Source organism: Saccopteryx bilineata, chromosome 1 (assembly GCF_036850765.1).
Source record: "Saccopteryx bilineata isolate mSacBil1 chromosome 1, mSacBil1_pri_phased_curated, whole genome shotgun sequence".
NCBI classification, from domain to species: Eukaryota; Metazoa; Chordata; class Mammalia; order Chiroptera; family Emballonuridae; genus Saccopteryx; species Saccopteryx bilineata.
The window spans coordinates 52,031,790-52,057,898 of NC_089490.1; the positions used below are offsets into that span (position 1 = coordinate 52,031,790).

At 35.5% G+C, this 26,109-nt stretch overlaps 1 protein-coding gene across 2 annotated transcripts in view; it reads right to left on the reverse strand.

Annotated features, from left to right (window-relative positions):
- Positions 1–26,109, reverse strand: part of PHIP (pleckstrin homology domain interacting protein) — a 163,228-nt gene that overhangs the window by 88,805 nt on the left and 48,314 nt on the right. For both annotated transcript variants that reach the window (XM_066253951.1, XM_066253944.1), the window contains exons 8-15: positions 17,213–17,434; positions 16,845–16,945; positions 14,305–14,375; positions 4,657–4,757; positions 4,526–4,566; positions 3,719–3,817; positions 2,824–2,977; positions 2,269–2,403 (exon numbers count right to left, since the gene is read on the reverse strand). In XM_066253951.1, the coding sequence (XP_066110048.1) occupies positions 2,269–2,403; positions 2,824–2,977; positions 3,719–3,817; positions 4,526–4,566; positions 4,657–4,757; positions 14,305–14,375; positions 16,845–16,945; positions 17,213–17,434 (924 nt within the window). The remainder of the gene's footprint in view (positions 1–2,268; positions 2,404–2,823; positions 2,978–3,718; positions 3,818–4,525; positions 4,567–4,656; positions 4,758–14,304; positions 14,376–16,844; positions 16,946–17,212; positions 17,435–26,109) is intronic.

Genomic DNA, 26,109 nt, shown 5'->3' on the forward strand with positions numbered 1-26,109 from the left:
AAATAAAGAGTAAAGAGCAAAAACTAGAGCACTTAAACAACAAAATTCAGAGACTGCAGAAAAATCGTCAAGCTAAATTATATCTCAAAAGACTTACTTATAGTTAATATCATCATGAAAACATTTTCCACTGCACATATCACTTAACTGGCTAGAAATGAAAGTTAGCTGTGTTTGCAGTAACTACATACAAACTAGCATTAGCATTAAGAACACATTAACAAAGAACAGAAAGCCATGGGTTTAAATCCCAAGTACTCATATTAGTAGCTGTATGACCTACTGGACCTGGGAAAAGCATTTATCTCTGTATAGTTTCTCTACTCGCTGAAACAGTAATAATAAAATCTACCCCTATTACAAGATCTTCCAAAGACCCAAATGAGGTAATACATAGAAGTACTTTGGAAACCTTTAAAATCATTCAAAAAAAAAAAAAATCAGAGTATCTTTAGGTTAATAAGATGAAGAGTTGCTCATTTTCTGTATTGTTAAATGCAGAATAAATTTTTAATCCTTTTTAGTTTATTTTTCTCACAGTTTGAAGAGTCTATGATCACTAAACAATTCTACTTATTATATAAAGTTGTTTCTTCTGCCATTTAAAGGCTTTTTACCTCTTATTCAAAAACGGAAAATATCCTTATCTAAAACACTTATTAATCAATAAATAATTTTTAAGGCAGTAATGTAACTAACCCCTTAGCTAATTTCAAAGAGTAGACAATATAGTATAGGAGATTTCTACTTCTGATTTTATCACTAATTTCTCATAGTCTAAGAGTTAATCACTTGAATCTCAAGGTGCTACAATTTTTCTATCTACTAATAAATTGAAATATTAGTGGGATCGACTTACCTGATAAGAAATGATTTACATTTATAACAAAGGTCAAAGCAGTATTCAAGTATGAGAAAATTCTCCCTCTAAACACTCTACTAATATATCAATATCCTTTGAAAATATAAAATTACTAATGTCACTTATGTGTAGACCACAAATTGTTTTCTTTTGAAACTATAAAGACAAACTGCGAAATGACCAATTTCCTTATTCAGCCAAGATGTCCCAAAAAGAAGCAAATGAGAAACACAGGATAGAAAAGTTGATAAAATCTTTCTTTTACCAGCATATTTAAGAATTTGCTTTTTAAAAAAATCTCCTCTGTATATATAATCACTAAGGAAATCCATCCATCTCTAACAATTGTACCTCAAATAATTTGACAAATCTTCTTTCTTACCTAACTGTACACTAAGGCATATAAAGACAGCTACATTAATTCCTTCATTAATAATGCCTTTTTATCTTCTGTTTATGCCTCCCTCAAATTGTTTCTATTAACAAAATCTTACTATGTAGAAGTAATTTTACTATAATTATCAGTCGTATATATCATTTTCATAGAATTTTTTCACAAACTATTATTTTTCACGAGACTGGTTTGTGAAACAATTATTTTTGCACAATCTAATTCTGACCATACAATTGTACTATTTTATGATTTATCACCAAAGATTTCTATCCTTAACTTTTAAAAATATCTAAATTTACTGAAATAGTAAAAACACAATTTTCTGTTTGCATTTTTTTGTTGAAAGGTATCACTGATATATAGGAAGTAGAAAAAGGTAACTAAGCAGTAGTATTTAAGGGCATTTCATACAGTGGTTGAAGAGGAATGGAAACACTACAAAATTAGGTTTATGTAATATTAAACCACTGCAATTCAAATACTCAGCAAAAAACCCACTAAAAATCTATATAAGCAGCAAAATATGAAGGAAACAGTGCTTAATCACAAATGACTAACATACTATACTTCAACTTTATAAAAGGCAAGGCTTCCTGATTCTTTTTCTTTAATTTTTAAATTGGGTAAATTAAATTCTATTGTACTACAGGACTACTGAAGAAATATAATAATAATATATTTATTTACAATTTCTTCTTGTAATTTGCCAAATTTTAGGCTTACATGTATGTGTGTATGTGTGTATATATCTTCATACTTGTTTCTGTTTCACTGTTAGAACTACTATAAAAACTAGCTTAGTTATCACAATATTCATGTATTGTAATATACACAATTAATTTTCCTTTATATTTATCATCTACAGAAAACTGTAGAATAAGCAACTTTTCGAAACTCAAAGTCAAAATAATGTCTGAACACATTCTTAAATGGATTTCCTTTGTGATATGCAGAGTACCTTGGTCAAGAAGTTCCCAACTCTTTTAATAGCTATAAATAGACTGATAATTACCATATTGAAATAAGATCGAATTTTTACTCCTCTTGCCAGATCCCAGACTATCACGTTTCCATCATGACCAGCAGAAAAGAGAACTCTTGGATCAAATGGGTGTGGCTCAAGAACAAATACTTCATCTTCATGACCCTGAAATATTTTTGAAGTAGCAAAAAATTATAAATATTTCAAAAAAGAAATTCAAACTCCAATATAGGAACATTTTGAGAAACTGAGTTTTAAGAATTACTGAGAGTGGCAAAAATCTTCACTTTTATCAATGACTAATAATGAAGCTCAGCTAATATCATGTCAAAGGTTTTGCTATCATTTGGTAAAACCTAAGACTACAACTGATGCAGCCTTAAATACTAAATAACAGCAAGTATCCATATTTCTAAGCTAAACTCGTTTAACTGCATTTTAAAATTATTTCCAATCTCTGGCCAAGACGTGTTACCCATCTAGCAAGTTAAAAGATTTTAGCTAACATAAAACACTTCATTCCTCAATAAAAATAGTCCATTCTACAATCAATTATACTAAATAAAAATTTATCTTTTTTCTCACCATCAGGACATGAATTAGTTGACCGGTATAAGAATTCCAAACTTTCAGAGTCATGTTATTAACTGCAGTTATAACTGTATTGTCATGTCGATCCCACGCTACCATAGTTACTTTCATCTTTGTGATTTTATCTTCTATTCCTTGAAGGTTTTGGCTGAAAGTGATGGAGGCAGTATTTGTTTACACTGACATTATGACCAGTATGACAAAAACCTAAATGTATTTTTATATAATTTATATTTATTAATAGAATTATCACATAACACTTAGGAATAGTTTGAAAATACATACATAGTATATGGCAAAAATCACTGCATTGAGTCAGCAAACTCAGGATGCAACAGCACTCCCAAGCCCTTAAAAATTACTGGACTCAGGAACTCTGTGTGATGTTGCTCTCCATCTTTTACTGTTAATGTCAAACTCTACTAACTGCTTTGCTTTCCCGTACATCTGACACTACTATACACAAATACAAACAGGAAAAAAATGATAAAATACTAAGACCAAAATAACAGTTACAAGGCATAATATAATTTCTTTAGTCTGGAAAAAAACATTGGATATACCACATCATCCCTGTGACAGATGGAACATTATAATAAGTCTTGCTTTTAATAAACTAGTGAAACTTACAACTATTCTTACAGTACCAGCTTCGTCTTAAAAAACTGACTGAAAAAATCATAAATGCAGGTCTTTTTATATACTGCAAAAAATCATTTCATAAAATGGAAACCTTTCATCTCTAGTAGTAACTCTCGTCATAAAGCAATCGCTTTTACATAGATTATGATATATATTTTTATAGACTGAGAGCCACAGCAACCTGTTATATAGCATATTTTAAATGATCTATCTATATTTATATATTATTTCAAATTTGATCTCTTACCCTGCGGGACGAGTAGCCATATCCAACAAAATGCTCTTCCATTCTCTTCGTTTAAATTGCCAAATACGTGCTGTACCATCACGACTCCCACTTACAAACCTGCATAAAAGGTGCCCCCCAAGAGAAAAATCACACAAGCTTTACCAAAATGTACTTTCAGAGTCATGTTTTTAAAAATACTCTAAAAGACAGTGATCATGTTTAATTACACAGCATTTTAATATAATAAAAATTAATTGAATATTCACTACAAATCTAATAACTTCTGAAACAGTATATATAGGCTTTTATAGTTGTATACATACATATTCTAATATGCATGGCTAGGTCTCAAAATAATACTGAAAAAGAGTTTCAAGGCCACTGTTTACTACCTTAGAAATAGAAATGATATTTTCCAATGGAAAAATACTGATGTTCCTCTCAATATTAATGACCCTGACTTATTCTTAGAAATACCTTTCCTTCTGTTTAAAACAAGAACATGGGAAAAACAATTCTGCCTCAAATATTTATATTACAATACATTTCCAATCTCCACGAAAAGTTTCCCTTTACTTTGACATGTAAAAAGAAATAGGTAGGGTAGATGAAAGTACTATTAAAAGTGTCCCATCAACTAGCATTATTACAAATAAAACATAAAGATATGTTCACATGTGAAGGCTATATTCAGTATAATTGGTCATCTTTCTTTTAGGTGGTTGATTCATATACAATTCTAATGAAAACCTGATTATAAAGATAATCTTTATTTTGTATGTTTAAAATTGAAATTAAATTTAAAAAAATAAACAATTATTTTACCTGTTACTAGTGTTGGAAAACTGGATACTGTCAACTTTGTCCTATATATAGACAGACAAAAAAAAGAATCCTGAAAATAACCTGTTACTCATTTAAAATGTACTCATCTAATTCTTTTCACCAGTACTTACAGTATGAAACTCCAATTCTGATATTTTCTCTGGCTGCCCCGAGCCAAAAAAATAAACCCTAATAATATGATCTGTGCTTCCTGTAGCCAGAAACATTCCACCTGAAGAATAACAGCAAACATTTATGAGAAAAACACAATGTCAAAATTTCTGAAAATTAGATAATGCAATGCAAACATCACAATATTTACTGAATGATTAACACTTTACTCTAAAACTATTCCTATGTATCCTAACTATGTAATAGATATATGAATTTAATAAAGACGTTTGCTAACACAGTTTTGACTAGGATAAATTTTTCAATTATTTACAGACATTTTCCACTAAAAGTGATTTCACTAAGATGATGCATAATTCTATGTTAAAATTAAGTCATCTTCATTAGAAAATATGCCTTTTAACTGCTAAAATCATTCTTTTGCCCCATCTCTCATCTGCTAAAATTTAAAAAATTCTTAGGGCCAATTCTTTCAGTAAGTTATCTTACAAGTTTAAAATCAAATGACCCTGATCTTCTCTGAACTCTCATTAATTTAAGACTCTGTCATACAGCACATACATTCTACTTTCCATTACAGTGATTTAGATATGTAATTTACTCTCTCCCATGTTGAAAACATTCCTATATGGCCCGCCCAGACAGTGAAACAGTGGATAGAGTGTCAGACTGGGACATGGAAGACCCAGTTTCAAAACCCCGAGGTACCCAGGTTGAGCACAGGCTCATCCAGCTTGAACACGAGGTCACTGGCTTGAGCCCCAAAGTCACTGGCTTGAGCAAGGAGTCACTTCCTCTGCTGTAGCCCCCCCCCAGTCAAGGCACATATGAGAAAGCAGTCAATGAACAATAAGGTGCGACACAAAAATTGATGCTTCTTATCTTTCTCCCATCCTGTCTGTCCCTATCTTTCCCTCTCCTCTCTCTATCTCTGTCACAAAAATAAATAACCAGTCCTGACGTAACTGCATTCACAGTACTTTAAACACATGTATAGTGCCTATATTAATGTCATTACTAGAAGGAAACTGTCTTTAGGAAAGTAACAGTGGAAATCTAGAAGTTAAAAGTTAAAAATGTTCAGATAGTAAAATGGCAAAAATATTCTTATCATCAGCTTGTAGATACTGATTCTCAGGTACTACTACTGCTATCTACAAATACAATTATAAAGTGAAAAGATAAAGTAAAACAGGTAAAGCGATTAAGCAAAAAAAAACACAAAAAACAACAATAAACAAAAAACCTCAGAAACAGTATGATCATTATCAGAGCAAAAGGGGGATAGGAGGTGGTAGAAGCGAGTAAAATGGTGATGGAAGGAGACTCTACTTGGGATAGTGAACAAAAGGTGTGTAATACAACTGTACACCTAAAACCTATATAATTTTATTAACCAGTGTTACCCCAAGAGAGTCACGATAAAAGAAAAAATGATAAAGTAAAACTGGAAATAAATGAGGAAATAACTGGTACTAGGAACATTAAGTATAAAATCCATTCAAGTTTCATTTTATTTCATCAATTCAATTCAAATCTGCAGATAATTTTTTTTAAAAGACATTCAAAATGCTGCTGCAAAACTCAAACTTTAATCTGAATGTCAGAATTGTTATACAGCTAGTTCTTAAAAAGCAAATAAGAACTGAGCAAATTAATAAACCTGTATAATTATTAAACTTATTTTACTTAGCTATGAGAAACTTCCAAAGTCCATAAAAAATATAAAGCAAATGTCAAATACCTATCTTCCAGCAAGATAACTACTGAAAGATCTATCCTAAATAGAGTAAATTTTGAAACTATTTATTCTCACCACTAGAGCATTATCTTCTTATAGAAAAATATTAGTCATATAGTATATAAACTAAACTCCAGAAAAGTTCAAATCTTTTTGATTTTCATCCCCTAGAATATGTATAAAAATATAACTTATATTAAAATAGAAAATATTTTCCAAAATTTTGTGTTCCACTAAAAGCTAATTTTCTATTAAAAAAAATCAATGGACATCTGTTTCTCAAAGTTATGTAGTCTGGGAAAGCTGAGATCACGGTGCCAGCATGGAGCAAGGGGGACAAAAACATTGAGGCCATGAGAGTACTGTAAAGTCAAGTCAGGGACCTTCATGGTATTTTTATCATAGAATGTCATATTTTCATTGCCTATGTCTTAACAAATCTATTTTCTCTAACCTATGAAAATTTTGGCATTTAATCAACAGCTATACAAATTCTTTCTCGACTTGGAGGGACAGCAAGATGGTGATGGAATAGGTAGACATACCAACTTGCACCTCCCAGAACCAAAGTGGATTACAACTTAATTTTAAGAATCATCATCTGGAAAAACCAACTTTGGACTAAACTAAGAGGGCTCTTTAACCAAGAAACACTGAAGAAGCCACACAGAGACTGGTAGGAAAAGCAAAACGAGGAAGAGGGCTGCTGAACTCTCCAGAGCGAACGGCAGCCTAGAGAGACTCGTGTGGCAAGAAGTGAGTTTAGCAGAGAGGGGAGGGTCCTGGGCCCCAGGAACAAAGCCCCAGCCTGCAGCCCCAGAGCCTAAAAGAAGTGTATGGACAGTATTTAGCTGCAAAACAAGTCAAGATACTGTTTCTGAGAAAAAAACAAAATTTTCAGACCCAGGATTCTTCTTAAAGGGACTGCGCAGAAAACATCTTTCACAACCACTCACTGAGGGTTCTGGAGAACAGGGAGAGAGAGAAGAGAACCGCAGCAGCAAGAAGAGAGTGTAATCTAGAGGCACAGGCAGAAACACACACTTTGAGGGACAGCCACCCTAACCCCTGGGCTAAATCACTCCCCAAATCTGAAGTGAGTATTTCCCCTGGAACCAGCAATCCAACAGGAAGATATGACCATTATGAATATCTACGCAACTAATGTAAGACCACTTAAATATATAAAGCAGACTTTGATAGATATAAAGGGCGAGATCAACAGCAATACCATAATAGTAGGCAATTTCAATACCTCACTAACATCACTACATAGATCCTCAAGAAAGAAAATTAACAAAAAAACAGCAGACTTAAAAGGACACATCGTAAACACACCAGCAAAGGGAAGCAGGAAACCAGCCAAACTAACTCTTCAGTGGCACTCAGAGCACAGTGGCTTAGGAGGGAGCCTCCAGGAATACAGTATTGACTGCTGAGGTCTGAGCAGCAGCGCCCTCACCCACATTGCTGAGGGTTCGCCAGAGGGCGCAAGTGCATTCCCATGGGCGAAGACAGAAGCTGGCCAGGCTGGCCACAACTGAGGTCCAGCATCAGCTCAGTCTCACCCAGCAGGGGTCGAACAAGAGCACAAAAGTGGTCTGGCTGGCTGTCCACCGCCTACAATACCACCCACAGAGGAAAGGTGAAAACCTGGGAACTGCAGAGACCTGCAGCTGAGCACGGGCATGCAGCCCTGCTAGACCCGCAGAACCGGGGTTTAAGCCTGACTCACGAGCACAGATCTGCCTGCAGGGGTTGGGCGAAAACCAGGAAACAATCAGAGACTCGCAGCTGAGCAAGTGGTGCCGAGGCTTGCGGTCCAACATGCGAGAACAGCTCTGCCCACGGAGGTGGGGCAAAAGCCCAGAAATAGGCGGAGACCCCAGGCTGAGCAAAGGTGCTCACCACTGCCCAAGGTGCCAAGCCTTATGGCCCATGGTGCTGTGTGCAGCCCCACCAGCAGGGATGGGCGAAAACCTAGGCTTGTAGATCCAGGCAAAGGAACACAGCCCCTCCCCTGAAGGACTGGCAGAAACCACAGCAAGAGTTGAAAGCTGGTCAGACTAACGCCCATACCCCAACCCTGAAGAGGGTGGCAAGCCTGCAGACAGACCACACCTAGGGAACACAGACACCACACCCATTGGACTCCAGTGGACACACCCTTCTTATACACAGACCAAATGAGAAGGCAGAGAAATGCAACCCAACTGAATCAAGAGAAATCCCCAGAAAGGGACTTGAATGAGTCAGATCTGAGCAAATTACCATATGCAGAGTTTCAAATAATGATTGTTAGGATACTCAAAGATCTTAGAACAGCAACAGATGGTCATAACCACCAACTAAATAAAGAGATAGCAAGTATAAAAAAGGACACTGAAATAATAGAAAACAGTAAGTCAGAAATGACAAATACAATATCAGAAATAAAGACCACAATTTAAGAAATTAAAAGCAGGATGGATGAAGCTGAGGATCGCATCAGCAAGTTAGAGGACAAGATAAATGAAGGGACGGAAGTAGAGCAGTAAAAGGAAAAAGACTCAAAAAGTCTGAGGAAACTCTAAGAGACCTCTGTGACAACATGAAGAGAAATAAAATCTACATCATAGGGGTTCCTGAAAAAGAAGAGAAAGAACAAGGGATAGAGACTTTAATCAATCAAATCATAGCTTAAAACTTCCCTAAATTGATGTAAGGAAGGGTCTCACAAGTTCAAGAAGCACAGAGAACTCCAATAAAGAGAAACCCAAAGAAATCTACACCAAGCCACATCATAATTAAAAAACAAAGCTATGTGATAAAGAGAAAATATTAAAAGCCGCTAGAGAAAAAAAGGCTATCACCTACAAAGGAGCCCCCATAAGGATGACATCAGACATCTCAACAGTAACACTGGAGGCCAGAAGGAAATGGCAACAAATATTCAAAATAATGCAGAACAAGAGCCTATAACTGAGACTACTTTATCCAGCAAGACTATCATTTAAAATTGAAGGAGAAATAAAAAGCTTCCCAAACAACAAAAAAAATATCAAGAAATTCATTACAACCAAACAAATGCTGCAAGAAACGTTAAGGGGCCTGTTGTAAACAGATCAAAAGAAGAAAAGAATATAGCAAAACAAGAAAGAGCTATAAAGAATAAAATGGCGGGCCCTGGCTGGTTGGCTCAGTAGTAGAGCGTCGGCCTGGTGTGCGGAAGTCCCGGGTTCGATTCCCGGCCAGGGCACACAGGAGAGGTGACCATCTGCTTCTCCACCCCTCACCCTCTCCTTCCTCCCTGTCTCTCTCTCCCCCTCCCGCAGCCGAGGCTCCATTGGAGCAAAAGATGGCCCGGGCGCTGGGGATGGCTCCTTGGCCTCTGCCCCAGGCGCTAGAGTGGCTCTGGTCGCGACTGAGCGATGCCCCTGATGGGCAGAGCATCGCCCCCCTGGTAGGCGTGCCGGGTGGATCCCAGTCGGGCGCATGCGGGAGTTTGTCTGCCTCCCCGTTTCCAGCTTCAGAAAAATAAAAAAAAAAAGTAAAAAAAAAAAGAAAAGAAAAAAGAATAAAATGGCAATAAACTACATATCAATAACAACCTTAAATGTAAATGGAGGAAATGATCCAATCAGAAGACATAGGGTAGCAGCATGGATAAGAAAACAGGACCAATACATATGCTGTCTAGAAGAGACACACCGTAAAACAAAGGATGCACACAGACTGAAGGTAAAAGGATGGAAAAAAATATTTCATGCAAATGGAAATGAAAAAAAAGGTGGGGTAGCAATACTTATATCAGACAAAATGGACTTTAAAACAAAGGCTATAGTAAGAAACAAAGAAGGTCACTACATAATGATAAAGGGAGCAGTCCAAAAGGAAGATATAACCATTATGAATATCTACGCACCTAATGTAAGAGCACCTAAATATATAAAGCAGACTTTGATAGATATAAAGGGCGAGATCAACAGCAATACCATAATAATAGGTAATTTCAATACCTTACTAACATGACTACATAGATCCTCAAGAAAGAAAATGAACAAAAAAACAGCAGACTTAAAAGGACACACTAGATCAACTCGAGTTAATAGATATCTTCAGAACCTTTCACCCTAAAGCAGCAGAATATACATTCTTTTCAAGTGCTCATGGTACATTCTCTATAATAGACCACATGCTAGGGCACAAAAGAAGTCTCAACAAATTTAAGAAGACTGAAATCATATCAAACATTTTCTCTGAGCAGAGTGGCATGAAATTAGAAATCAAGCACAACAGAAAAACTGAAAAATATTCAAACACTTGGAAACTAAATAGCATGTTATTAAATAACGAATAGGTTAATAATGAGATCAAAGAAGAAATAAAAAATTTCCTAGAAACGAATGATAATGAGCATACAACTCAAAATTTATGGGACACAGCAAAAGCAGTACTGAGAGGGAAGTTCATAGCATTACAGGCATACCTTAAGAAGCAAGAAAAAGCTCAAATAAACAACTTAACACTGCGTCTAAAAGACTTAGAAAAAGAAGAGCAAGTAATGCCCAGAGGTAATAGAAGGAAGGAAATAATAAAGATAAGAGCGGAAATAAATGACAGAGGCTAAAGAAACAATACAGAAAATCAATGAAACTAGGAGTTGGTTCTTTGAAAAGGTCAACAAGATTGATGAACTTTTAACTAGACTCACCAAGAAAAAAAGAGAGGACTCAAATAAATAAAACTAGAAATGAGAGTGGAGAAATAATAACTGACACAACAGAAATAGAAAGGATTGTAAGAAAATATTATGAAGAACTGTATGCCAAAAAATTAGACAACTTAGATGAAATGGACAAATTCTGTGAAACATATAATCTTTTACAAATCAATCTGGAAGAATCAGAAAATCTAAACAGACTGATTATAACAAAGGAGCTCAAAACAGTTATCAAAGAACTCCCAACAAACAAAATCCCGGGGCCTGATGACTTCACAAGTCAATTCTACCAAATATTCAAAGAAGAACTAATCCTATCCTTCTCAAACTATTTCAAAAAATTCAAGAGGAAAGGAAGATTTCCAAGCTCCTTTTATGAGGCGAGCATAATTCTGATTCCAAAACCAGGCAAAGACAACACAAAGAAAGAAAATTATAGGCCAATATCCCTGATGAATCTAGATGCTAAACTCAACAAAAAATTAGCAAACCGGATTTAGCAATATATGAAAAAAATCATACACCATGATCAAGTGGGATTTATTCTGGGGAGGCAAGGCTAATAGAATATTCACAAATCAATGTGATTCATCGCATGAACAAAAGGAAGGAGAAAAACCACACAATTTCAATAGATGCAGAAAAAGCATTTGATAAAATTCATCCCCCATTCATGTACAAAACTCTCAGCAAAGTGGGAATATAGGGAACATACCTCAACATGATAAAGGCCATCTATAACAAACCACAGCCAACATCAAACGCAATGGGCAAAAATTAAAAGCAATCCCCTTAAGATCAGGTACAAGGCAGGGGTGCCCCCTTTCACCACTCTTATTCAACATAGTCCTGGAAGTCCTAGCCACAGCAATCAGACAAAAAGAAGAAATTTTTATTTTATCACTATTTGCAGATGATATGATATTGTATATAGAAAACCCTAAAGTCTCAGTCAAAAAACTACTGGACCTGATAAATGAATTCAGCAAAGTGGCAGGATATAAAATTAATTCTCAGAAATCAGAGGCATTTTTATACACCAGCAATGAACTGTCAGAAAGAGAAATTAAGGAAACAATCCCGTCACTACTGCAACAACAAAAAAAATAAAGTACCCAGGAGTAAATTTAATCAAGGAGATTAAAGACTTGTACTCGGAATATTATAAAATATTGATAAAAGAAATCAAGGAAGATACAAACAAGTGGAAGCATATACCGTGCTCATGGTTAGGAAAAATAAACATCATTAAAATGTCTATATTACCCAAAGCAATTTATAAGTTCAATGAGATACTAATTAAAATACCAATGACATACTTCAAAGATATAGAACACATATTCCAAAAATTTATATGGAACCAAAAAAGAACACGAATAGCCTCAGCAATATTGAAAAAGAAGAATGAAGTGGAAAATCAAATTATACTACACAGCCATTGTACTCAAAACAGCTTGGTACCAGCATAAGAACAGGCATATAGCTTAATGGAACAGAACAGAGAACCCAGAAATAAACCCACACTTTTATGGACAACTGATATTTGATAAAGGAGATAAGAGCATACAATGGAGTCAAGACAGCCTCTTCAACAAACAGTGTTGGGAAAATTGGACAGCTAACTGCAAAAGAATGAAACTAGACCACCAACTTACACCATTCACAAAAATGAACTCAAAATGGACAAAAGACTTGAATGTAAGTCATGAAATCACGATCATCTTGGAAGAAAACATAGGCAGTAAGCTCAACGACATTTCTCGCAGTAATATATTTGGTAACTTATCTCCATGGGCAAGGGAAATAAAAGACAGGATAAACAAATGGGACTATATCAAACTAAAAAGCTTTTGCACAGCTAAAGACAATAAAAACAGAATAAAAAGACAAACTACACAATGGGAGAACAAATTTGACAATACGTCTGATAAGGGGTTAATAACCAAAATTTATAAAGAACTTCTAAAACTCAACACCAGGAAGACAAGCAATCCAATCAAAAAATGGGCAAAAGAAATGAATAGACACTTCTCCAAAGAGGACATACAGATGGCCAATAGGCATATGAAAAAATGCTCAACATCACTAATCATTAGAGAAATGCAAATTAAAGCACAATGAGATATCACCTCACACCTGTCAGAATGGCGCTCATCAACAAAACAACACAGAATAAGTGCTGGTGAGGATGTGGAGAAAAGGGAACCCTCCTGCACTGCTGGAGGGAATGCAGACTGGTGCAGCCACTGTGGAAAACAGTATGGAGATTCCTCAAGAAATTAAAAATGGAACCGCCTTTTGACCTAGCTATCCGAGTTTTAGGAATATACCCCAGAATATCATAGCACTGTTTCAAAAGGAGAAATGTATCCCCATGTTTATGGCAGCATTGTTGACAATAGCTAAGATCTGGAAACAGTCCAAGTGTCTGTCAGTGGACGAGTGGATTAAAAAGCTGTGGTACATACATACAATGGGATACTATGAGGCCATGAAAAAGAAGGAAATCTTACCTTTTGTTACAACATGGGTGGACATAGAAACTATTATGTTAAGTGAAATAAGCCAGGCAGAAAAAGAAAAATATCATATGACTTCACTCATTTGAGGAATCCAATGAACAGTGTGAACTGAGGAATGGGATTGAGACAGAGGAGAGATCAAAGGGACCAGAGGAAAAGAGGACAGAGGGAAGGGGGATGATAGGATGAGATAAACCTGAAGGAAAGGGGGAAGGGCGCTATAGAGAGGGAGACAGGGAGATGTTGGGGGGAATATGGGAAAGGGGGATGCATTCAGGGCAACACTAGAATCTATGTAAACACAATAAATTAAAGACAATAAAAAATTTTCTCAACTTTAACACAGAGGTTTTGTGTCTTTACACACAATGTGCATATACTGTGTGTGTTAAAAACTTTGGCTCATGGACTTACATTGCTTTTTACCATTTGCATACAAATTTCTCAGAGCATAGAACTTGATAGGGTAGAGCTTATGTCAAGTATAATGAAAACACAGGTGGGGCAAAAGTACGTTTCCAGGAGTGAGTACACTCAACAGTTTATTCTTGTATTATTATTTTATTTTCCACATGAACAACTGTAAACCTACTTTTGCCCCACCCAGTAATTATATACAGGATAAGAAAAAGATTATAATTACAATTTTAAGCAGAAGATTAGGGAAAAAAAGAAATCTTACCAGCACTAAAAGAAGAACAGATCATTTGAACTCCAGGCCGAGGGCGCTCTGTAAATTTTGTGGGTCTTGGGCTACAATACAAAAAAACAAAAAAACAAAATAATTAAAAATACCCCAAAGGGAATAGCAACACCAGAAATCTGTTGTTTGAAAAAATAATCAGGGCCCTGGCCATTTGGCTCAGTGGTAGAGCGTCAGCCTGGTGTACAGGAGTCCCGGGTCTGATTCCCAGCCAGGGCACACAGGAGAGGTGCCCATCTGCTTCTCCACCCCTCCCCCTTTCCTTCCTCTGTCTCACTAAGGTCAATTGAAAAATTAAAAAAAAAAAAAAAAAAGATCGATGAGATAAATGTAGAGCGTTCATTACTAGCCTGACAGGCTATAAGCATTTAATAAAAATTGGGTTATCATTATTATTATCATCTGCCTTTTTAAGGATTCTAATTCTCTCCTTACATTTAATCTGTAACACGCTTAGACAGCTTCCTCCTCCTCAGAGATCTCTTGAGGGAGCTTCCGAGGGACCCAGAGACTCAAATATTCACCTAAGAAGCATCTTTACTAGAGGGAGTTGTTACCATATAAACAAACACTATATAAATAGTGAATTTATCAAGACATTTGGTTTTCCAGAACAGGTTTTATTTAGTGATCAAACCAACTCTTTCAATTAATGCAGATGGAATTGCTGAAGTTAAAGCATAATAGCTCAATACATTTTTGCTTTTGATTAGTAATGAAAACCTATTTGATATAAATATAGTAATCAAGTCCTGCCAAATTTTTTAGTAGTTATCAACTATTTGTAATACAGAAAATAGGAGTCCCTGTCTCTAAGGAAAATTACTCTTATATTAAACCTGACTCTAATTTAAAAGTTTTTAAGGAACAACTATCATAATAGAAAATACTGCTTATAAATAACTAGAAAAAACCTGTATAGCCAAAAATAGAAAAATCGCTAGGCAAAGTATGAAACAACTCCATGGAATACAATACAGTGTAGTTATTGAAATGATTATAAATGGTTAGGATAAACTGTTAAGCAAAAAAACAGAAAATTATATACATTACTTACATCTATATTTTTTTAATTATGTAAAAAATTAAAGTAATGGGTTAATGGGTAATTCTACATGAAGGTTCTAAAAAAACATTTATATGAAAAAACTCGTTTCTCAAGGACACATAAACATTATACTTAGCAATGTAATCCTCAAGAAGCACAAAGAGTTTAATATTACAAAACAAATGTTTATTCCTATGCTAATCACTTTTTCTTCTCTATAAAGACAATAGAAAAAGATAAAGGCATTCCAATCAGGTCCACAAGAAAGTAAAAAATATTCAAATGAAAAGAATTTACTGCTATTGTCCATATATATATCAGTAAAATGTTTCAAATTTTATTTAAATGTCTACAGAAAACCTTTAATATTTTAAATATTAAGAATGCAAACTAAAGTGAGGTCAATCTGTTTTCTCCAAAGAACCGTATCTTTCATCAAAATCTTTTTTTCAAACAAAGTATAGTTTGTTTTATTACATTACTCAAACTACCATGGCCTCCTAATGGCCTGCCACAAGAGGAACTCTCTAAGAATCTTCATACAAGAGCAACATCATACACAAATTATTTTATTAAATAACTTAATTTGCATTGGTAATTTACAAATGAAAGAAATAATTATTGAGATTGACTTTCTATTCTGAGAGCACAGAGATGGCCATTTCAATACTGTATAAACACTGGATATACTACTTCCCCATTCACAGACTAAGTATAAAGTAAACAGAGCACTTCCTGTCCCCACTACATCCACTTGACAGGTCTCATGCATAGACAACACAGGACCAATGGGCAAGAAAGTGTTCTAGTCTTGACTTTTTGCCAACTTTCAAAAACTGTTTCAATTATGGAAAAGTCACTTAACCTTTCTTTGCCTCAGTGTCCTTAATTAAAAGATAATATTGTCCAGTCATCTTGTTTTAATAAACCAAAATAATTTAAATGAAAGTACAAATGCAAAAACCTCCAAGGGGAGGTACATTTCTACCTACCCTAATGTAGTTTAGTGAAAATTTAATGATTCTGTTTTTCTAAATTTCCTTAGACCTATAATAAAATCTAAAGTGTATAAGATACAGTTACAGAAACAATTACAATTGTTCTAAAGAAAAGCCTTAGGATTGCTAAGATTATCTTCTCAGCGCCAGAAGGAGCTACTCAAATACTGTAAAACTAGGGAACATAGATAAACAAATGATAAGACAGGTATATTCTGAAGCAAAGAGCTAGGGCTAGGATAATGATGAGAGAAAAAAGACACAAACATATTAACATGAGAAAACTCTCTGAAGCATGAAAAGCAAAGCATAAAAATGAAAGAGGTCAAGGAGAGCCAAAATTATTTTCTATAATTTACTCAAGGAGAAAAGTAAATTTATTCCTTCTGTCAACTATTTTTTAACTTTTGAAATTTCAACCATTAGACACATTTATGCTTATAAAGTTACATCTGTGAAATAAAAGAACTGACTTTATTTTAAGGGTTCCAGCATCCCACAGCCAAAAGCAAATAGTGCCATCTGCCCCAGTAGAAGATAGGTATCTCTTTGAGCCACTGCACAATGGTGAGAACTGAAAAACAATCGAAGAAAAAAGTATCTTTACAAGAGTGACACAGTCCAAATAACAAACCCATTTTTTTTACCATACAAATAGCAACAAGAGAATTAGAAAACTCCCAGAATTGAAAAGTCATGATTATCAAGTTAAAGCCATCTATTTATAAAGAAAGCAGAAATATTTCTTTTTAGTAAGCTTTACAGAGTAAATTTTAAAAGTGACTTGCTAAAATTTACTTCAAATTATAATAAAAAAGGATGTTACAAGGATTGAAACTACCTGTAGTGACGTTATGGATGCACTGTGGCCCTGAAGAACAGCCAAAGGTGCACATGTTCGAAGACACCAGACTCGAATCATTTTATCACAACTTCCAGCTGCTATCATGGTATTCTCATAGTTTACAGCCATATCTGATATTTCAGCAGCATGTCCTCTTAAAGTAGCTAATAATCTCCCATCATCTGTTGCCCAGATTTTCACAAGACAGTCATCAGAACCCTTGAAATAAAAATAAATATAAATAGAACTATAAATTTTAATTCAAAATCTTAATAGATAAATAAATCATAGCTGTATGTCCTCAATTTCCCATCATTGATCTTCAGCTAAACAAAAACTCACCCAAAGCCAGTTATAAGAAAAAATTTTATCTGTATGAAACCAATAAAAAATATGTAAATTACTTGTTTACTCTGCAATAGCAAAAAAAGCTCTGGAAGAAAATGTAAAAGATACACTGTATTCTATAATACCTATATTTACAAATAAACATTTCAATTTCACATAGCCAAAGCAGAAATTAGAATTTACAGACATTATTTTATTTTTTATTCTCTACTTTTTCTTATTCATTTTATAGCTTGTACTCTATTCCCAATCTCTCCCTATATCCTTTTTCATTATTAAAGTTTTAAATATACAAAAAAGTAGATTATAATTAACCCCATATATTCATTTCCCAGATTCAAAATTTACCAACAGATTGCAATGGCTGCATATATTAAAATTCTTTACAACCTCCCAATCTAATTTTTTTTTAAATTACCACTGTCCTACATTCCTCAGAGGACCTACAAAAGCAAATGATATAAACAAGTTGTCTGCTTCACACTGACGTTTATATATACACACATACATACACACACACACACATATAAATGATCACACACAATTAATAGGACATGTTAAATGTTCTACCTTAAATCAGACTACCAACACTACCCAGAATGCTCTCAATTAACTATAAAACCAGCTCTTCACATTGAGCTTTGAAGCAAATTAAATGCATAACCAAACATGAAAGACTGGTAATAAAATTTAACTGGTAAATTATCCACATTAAAATCAGGTATTCTCATCATGTTCACTTAATCTCAGGCTTTTCATTTATAAAATAAGGAGGTTAAATTGCATGATCTCTAACTTTCCCTAACCTTTAAAATTTGGTAATTTATGCATATGCTTATCTATTTGTCATGTGATTCAATGTACCCAAAACACTGGAGATACAAAGACACAGTATTCCTGTTCTTATGAATAAAAGCAGGAGTATACAGACTCCCTCACCATATCACTGTTCACTTTTCACAGTCTCACTGTAATGTGGATTTTTAAATTGTATATACATAATTTTTTAGTGCAGATTTTAAAGCTATATCGTGGGATTTTGCAGTATATAGGTATTTTTATATATTTTTAAATTATCTTTGCAATAAAATAAGCAAAGTAAGTGTGGGAAAAGCTTACAATAGTCTGGAGAGGGTTTATAAAGCCTTTAAAAAATATATAAATAATAAATAAAATATAAGGTCGCTGCTTCACGGATTTTCACCTATTGCGGGGGGTTCTGGAACCTATCCTCCTGAGATAGACAAGGGACCATTGAATGCAGTAGTATGTCGTTAAGTGCTATATAGATGAGATCTAAAGGGAGCAGCCTGTTTTTCCTGAGAGGTCAAGTAGTGAGATTTGAAAGGGAAACCAGAAGCAGTGAAGCTTAGTCTTATGCATGAAGAAAGAAAAGTAGTGTACTAGGCTTTGAGTACAGACTCCAGGATCAAATGTCTGGGTTCCTGACCTGCTATGACTACTTTCTAGATGCTTAACCTTGGGCAAGTTACACATTATTCCTGTGTCTCAGATTTCTTCTTTTTTAGGCAAAAGAGGGAGAGAGGAGAAGCGTCAACTCATGGTAGTGGCACTTTAGTTGCCCATTGATTGCTTTCTCGTATGTGCCTTGACCAGGAGACTCCAGCTGAGCTAGTGACCTCTTGCTCATGTCTATGATCACACACTCAAACCAGTGACCCTGAGGTTTCGAATCTGGGTCCTCAGTGCTCCAGGCCGACGCTCTATCCACTGCACCATTACCTAGTCAGGCTCGGTTTTGTTATTTGTACCTAAATTATAGGACTGTTGCAAAAACTATAAAGAAATAAAGATGGAGTGTCTGGTACATGGTGAAAGCTATATATGGATTATCTACCTGAACTGCTTTTGTGGGTGGTAGTATTCTTATTATTCTAATATTATTATTAGTTTAAAATACAAATATTCCATATAGCAACTAGAGAGAAAAGTATGATCAGAGGCATGAATATGTGAATGTGGGTACTTTAGGAAACTGTGTATTAAGAAATACAGTATATAATAGGGATCACGTTAACCTTATTACACAGGTAGGTGAGTGTCAGGAGGTTTTTCAAAGATCATCCTGGACATCGGTGTAAATTAGGCTAGAAAGTAAAAAATTTGGTTGAAAGTTATCATAGTATACAGGCAGGAGAGAATGAGTGTAGCACCTGTGATCTAAAATCAGCCCTGGTGACTTTCCACCACTAAAACTTAACAGAAAGACCTACTATATTCCTACTGAGTTCATTATTTAGTAACTTCATCAATTTAATATTACTTTATAATTGTGCTCTATTTAGACAATTAAAAAAAAGTACCCCAACACCAAAAATAACTATGTACATTTTCACTGAGTGTGCATTATCCCAATTAACCTCCCTCCCTCCATTAAATTACAGGAGAGAAATCTTTGAATGCCCTTTCAGGGAAATCTCTCTTCACTGTTCTCTCTTCCATGATACTAGAGTAGCGTGCTATCTCCACTCTCAGCCTTGCTCCCCAGAACTGGTAGAATTTCAAACAAAACTCTAAAGTATCCTTAAATAATTTCTATTCCATGCATCATTCACTGTAATCATTAAGTAATTTCTAAAAATTTTCCATTGATTTTGAGAGAGAGAAAGGGAGGGAGGCAAGGGGTGCATGAGGGAGAGGGGCTAAGGCGAGAGGGGGAGCAGAAAAGGGGGAAAAGAAGCATCAACTTGCTGCTCCGCTTAGTTGTACCATTTAGCTGTGCACTCTGATTGCTTCTTGTAGGTGCCCTGCAGACAGGGGATCGAACATTCGACCTAGGTACTTCAGGACAATGTTCTATCCATAGAGCAACCCAGCCAGGGTCATTAATTTTTTTTATGGGATGTGAAACTACAGATAATCTGACAAATTCAGCAAAGTTATTTTAAAATGACTATTAGAAATATAAATACACTGAATACATCAAATGACTGAAAAGGAATGCAGAAGAAAAATTAAATTTACTGGGAAAACATTTTATAAAGCACAATAGATGAGTTTAAATCAAATGTGAAAAGACAAAATTCTTCTTAAAAGACCACACTGTAAAGCAGAATTTTTGAAGAGATGAACTTTCTTTCCACAAACCTACTGCAAATGTTAGTAAGGTCAATAATAAACCAGAGATTAGAACGTTATAGTCTTTCAATCAAAATGTCAAACAAAGTTATGAACATTAAAATAAAAGCAATGTTATGTTAATGGTGAAAGAGATGATAGTAGTATGGTGATGATTACCAAAGGGAAAGGGGGATAAGAAGTAGTAGAAGGTATGGAGGGGATAAGCGGTAATGGAAAGAGACTTCACTTGAAGTGGTAAACACACAATACAATATACAGGTGATATATTATAGAACTGAACACCTGAAACCTATGTAATTTTATTAACCAATGTCATCTCAATAAATTCAATAAAAAAGAAGAAAAAAGGGGATGAGATCAACTAAATAAGCATGGGGTTGGCCTTGGCTAGGAGGGATACAAAGGCTTCCAAGATGCATGAAGGCCAATAAAGGTATAGTAGAGGCAGCGATTTTAAAGTAAATAATAAAGAAATTAGATGATTCTAACAGTAGCAAATAAAACAAGTATCTGAGGATTACTCCCCAAATGACGGGGAGGAGGAGGGTAAACTGAAAACAGGAAGCTCAAAAAAGGAAAGTTTAGAAACATAAAAGAGACCCTGGTCAGTTAGCTCAGTGGATACAGCGCTGGCCTGGGTGTATAGACATCCTGAGGTTCGATTCCCAGTCAGAGCACACAAGAGAAGCAATCATCTGCTTTTCTTCCCTTCTGTCTTCCCCTTCTTTTTCTCTCCCCATCTCACAGCCAGGGACACAGCTTAGGTCCCAATGTCAGCCTAAGGCGCTGAGGATAGCGTGGTTGATTCAAGCACCAGCCCCAGACGGGTTGCTGGGTGGATCCTGGTCAGGGTGCATGTGGGAGTCTGTCTCACTATCTCTCCTCCTCTCACTTTAAAAGAAAAAAAGAAAAGTACGAAGAATTATTTGAGTAATAAAAGTAAAAAATAAAATCTGTGAGCAACAGTGAAAGTCCTGATAAAATTAGCATGATTCTATTAAAACCTCAGCTGGCCAAATTTCCCAGCAAAGTTCCAGGACCTAGGAGAAGACAAAGTAGTCATTTTTCAGGAACACATAGATATTGCTGCTAGGATTGCGGGTTGACATGAAGTAAATTAAGTTGGGAGTACAAAGTATAGCGGAAAAACAAGAAATTCAGCTGAAAAGATTTATCTGAGAAAGATAATAAATAGAGTACTTTAAAAATGCCTGTTAAGGAGTTTGGATTTTACCTGGTGAGGTAACTACAGAAGAATTTTAAGCAGACAAGACATGGTCAATGTACTATTTTAGCCACATGCTTTAAGAAATCCATGAGCTAGGTAGGTGTGAAATTGAAAATACTTATTTGAAATTAATTTTAAAATCAAAATAAAATACTAAGTTACTGTTTAATGCCAAACAGATAGCAATAGATCACCAGTGTCACTTTTCAATAATGTAAAACCCTTGTAATTACTGTGAAAGTGTGCTCATTAATGTTACCATCTGTGTCAAACCTGGCATAAACTGAAAAAAATTGCAACAATAAGAATGTGTCCTTTTTTTTTTTTTTTTTTGAGCGAGATTGAGAGACAGGAAGGGAGAGAGATGAGAAGCATCAATTCTTTCTCATATGTGCCTTGACCAGGGGGTCTCTAGCTGAGCTAGTGACCCTTGCTCAAGCCAGTGATCTTGGGCTTCATGCCAGTGACACCTGGGCTCAATCCCAAACTCAAGCCAGTGATCCCTCACTCAAGCCAGTAACCTCGGGGTTTCGAATCTAGGTTCTCAGCATCCCAGGCCCATATGCTCTATCCACTGCTCCACCGCCTGGTCAAACAAGAATATGTACTTTCAGTTTACTTAAATCCCCAAACAAAATATGACAGCAAATTTAGTGTTTTTTGTTCTTGCTGTTTTTAATGTCAAGACATCTTGTCAACACAAAGACAAAGCCAAGGAAACTAATAAAAGTACATTCTCTATCCTCAAAGAAAAAACAGTGTGGATATTTGTAAAAAGGCCTGGTCAGAAAAGGTGGGACTTAAACCATAAATTTGCCTAATCATGGGAATTTAATTTGAGTACCCTGTAAGTTTGCTTATTCCACTACCACAACTAAAGAAGCCAAGCACACAATGATGAAATCCTGTGCCTTTAAGACAATCAATATACTTCTTAAAACAGAGAGAAAAAACTAAATATACACAGAATCACTGTTATTTCTTTTAATATTTTTAAGGAAACTATGGAGATGGTAGCACCAATGACCTTTTTATTCTATCCAAAAGAAGTTCCTATTTTGTGAATCTCTTTTAGAAACTGCAAAGTTTCTTCAAAATAAAGTTTGAGGCAAAGTTCAGATAAAAATGACCACTGACATTCTTTATAGACAGAGCTTAGGCAATGTCTAGTAGAAATCTGACTTTAGTAAGTCTGGTAAAGAAAAGTTCCTCAGGTCTCTGTGACATGGTTTTCTACTTTGTCATACACTTGGGTATTAAAATTCTCCTTAAAACCTACAAAAAAACTGTCCTACCTATTTATATGAAATAACTTCAGATACAGGGCTTTGAATCACTTAAATTCTATGCAAAGACTAAAGTAGAACCTGAAGTATATACCTTCCAAATTTAATAGTTTCTGGAAGGTAAATTTTAAAGGGTTTAACTTATTTATTTATTTATTTATTTATTTATATGTTTGCTTAGTTAAACTAAACACTAGAAGATTAGAGGTGACAACAATGTGAACTGGTCAATGAAAAGTACAGGACGGAGCAGTAAATAAAAAATGTTTGACTTCTACAAGCAGAAAACTAAACACATTTGGAAACAGTACAGCAGGTAACATCTGCTCAGGTGACCTTAAAATTAAAAAATAGATCTGTAAACTTTTCCCTGCTAAGAGAAGCATCAATAGTGAAGACCCAATGATGACTACTTTGACATGAAGACAGAAAAAATTAGGTAAATCTAAACTTTATCTTGGAGAATTTGGTGCCCCTTGGCAGAAGCAACAAAGAAAATTCTAATTTCTCTATTACTACATAGCTTTGTAAGTCAGATTTCACTTCTTGGTGTCATTAGAACAAACAGAATTAAATGTTTAAAATGCCATGTATTCTGCAATGTCATTTTCTTATTTCAGCTAAAAAGTATCCTGCTCTTTAGGTAACTAAAAATTGTTTATAATTTAAATTCAGTTCAGTGTGTTTTTCAAGAAAAGACCACTGGTTTTCTTTCTTATCAATCTATCTGACCTGTTTCATTGCCTCACAAATTATCCTAAACTTCAGTGTCAACATTTCAGCACATGTTCAATTTTCTTATTCCCTGTCCACCTAAAACATAAATGACTAACCTTGTATCAGTCTAATCATCACTTGCTCTGATCCTGATCCTAGGATGCCAAGTAAGTACAATTATAGACAAGATAAGCATACTAAATCTGTAACATTTGCATATTTATGAATCCTCTATTTACTAGGAAGGCTAAAGCTAAATTAGCAACCCCCCCCCCCCCAGGGACAGAGAGAGAGTCAGAGAGAGGGATAGGGACAACAGACAGGAACGGAGAGATGAGAAGCATCAATCAATCATTAGTTTTTCATTGTGCATTGCAACACCTTAATTGTTCATTGACTGCCCTCTCATATGTGCCTTGACCGGGGACCTTCAGCAGACCGAGTAACTCCTTGCTGGAACCAGCGACCTTGGGTCCAAGCTGGTGAGCTTTTTGCTCAAGCCAGATGAGCCCGCGCTCAAGCTGGCAACCTCGGGGTCTTGAACCTGGGTCCTTCCGCATCCCAGTCCGACGCTCTATCCACTGCGCCACCGCCTGGTCAGACGCAATCTTTTTTTCTTTTTAATCCCTAACTAGTCTCTATTCATCACTCTTTTACCTATTACCAGGCTTTATCACTCATGTCTAGAACTCAGTCCCATTTCCTAATCAAAATTCTCAGCAGATAAAATATATCATCACATTGACAAACAGGGTCTGTTCACTGTGAACCTAATTAACTAGATTCTTTTTTTTAAAATTATTTACTCATTTTCAGAGAGAGAGAGAGAGAGATCACATGAGGAGGTGCAGGAAGCATCAACTCCCATATGTGCCTTGACCAGGCAAGCCCAGGGTTTTGAACCAGCGACCTAGTTAGTGTTCCAACTCGACACTTGATCCACTGCGCCACCACAGGTCAGGCTCTTAACTATCTTTCTAAATAGTCAAAATAAGCTGCTCTTCATACATCCCATCTTCATCTATTTATTCATCCTCATTATATCCTCCTTAAAGATAATTGCAAGATCCTGGCCGGTTGACTCAGCAGAGCGTCAGCCCAGCATGTGGAAGTCCCTGGTTCAAGTCCCGAGTTCAACTCCCGGTCAGGGCACACAAGAGATGCGACCATCTGCTTCTCCACCCTTCCTCCTCTCCCTTTTCTCTATCTCTTTCTTTGCCTCCAGCAGCTAATGCTCCACTGGAGCAAGTTGGCCTGGGCACTGAGGATGGCACTATGATCCCACCTCAGGCGCTAAAAACAGCTCTGGTTGCAACAAAGCAACGCCCCAGATGGGCAGAGCATCACACACTAATGGGCTTGCTGGGTAGATGGATCCCGGTCAGGCACATGCGGGAGTCTGTCCCTCTGCCTCCCCACTTCTCACTTAATACAAAAAAAAGAAAGAAAGAAAAGAAAAAAAGACTTTGGTATTAAGCAGCTCATAACTTAATAGACATCTAAACAAATTTACTGCAAAATACAGTATCATGGAAATATGAAGTTCAATGGTAGTACTCTACATTCAGAAAACAGCCTTTTTTAATCATCAAGCTTTCTGGAGTGTTAAGTCTGTATCATGTCTTTTCAGTTTTTCAATTCCTAATCCCTCCTCAGTTCATTGCAAACTCAAGTTTACCCTTAATACTAAAATTATTTCTGGAGTGTTAAGTCTATATCATGTCTTTTCAGTTTTTCAATTCCTAATCCCTCCTCAGTTCATTGCAAACTCAAGTTTACCCTTAATACTAAAATTATTTATTTATCTATCTATCTATCTATCTATCTATCTAGTTATTTATTTATTTTGGCCAAGGTCATTAATGGGCTTACCAAATCCAAAAGATGCCTTTCAGTTCTAATTTTACTTTAGGTTTCCGTCTTTCATGAAATACGAATCCTTTGGTTGTTAAGACATCACTTTTTTTTACTGTTTCTCTGACCTTTTAGGCAGTTTTTTCAGTCTCAGTTACTGAGATTCCCCCTTCCTTGTTTTTGGCCTGCTTTAAAAAGTAAAGTTTCAGCCTTCTTTTGTTATGTACATATGAGGTAATATAGTCAATTTCCATATACAGTGATTCCCAAGAATCAGTGGTCCGCAAACCCTGGCTGAGAGCCACATGCTGCTCTTTGGCCCCTTGAGTGTGGCTCTTCCATAAAATACCACGTGTGGG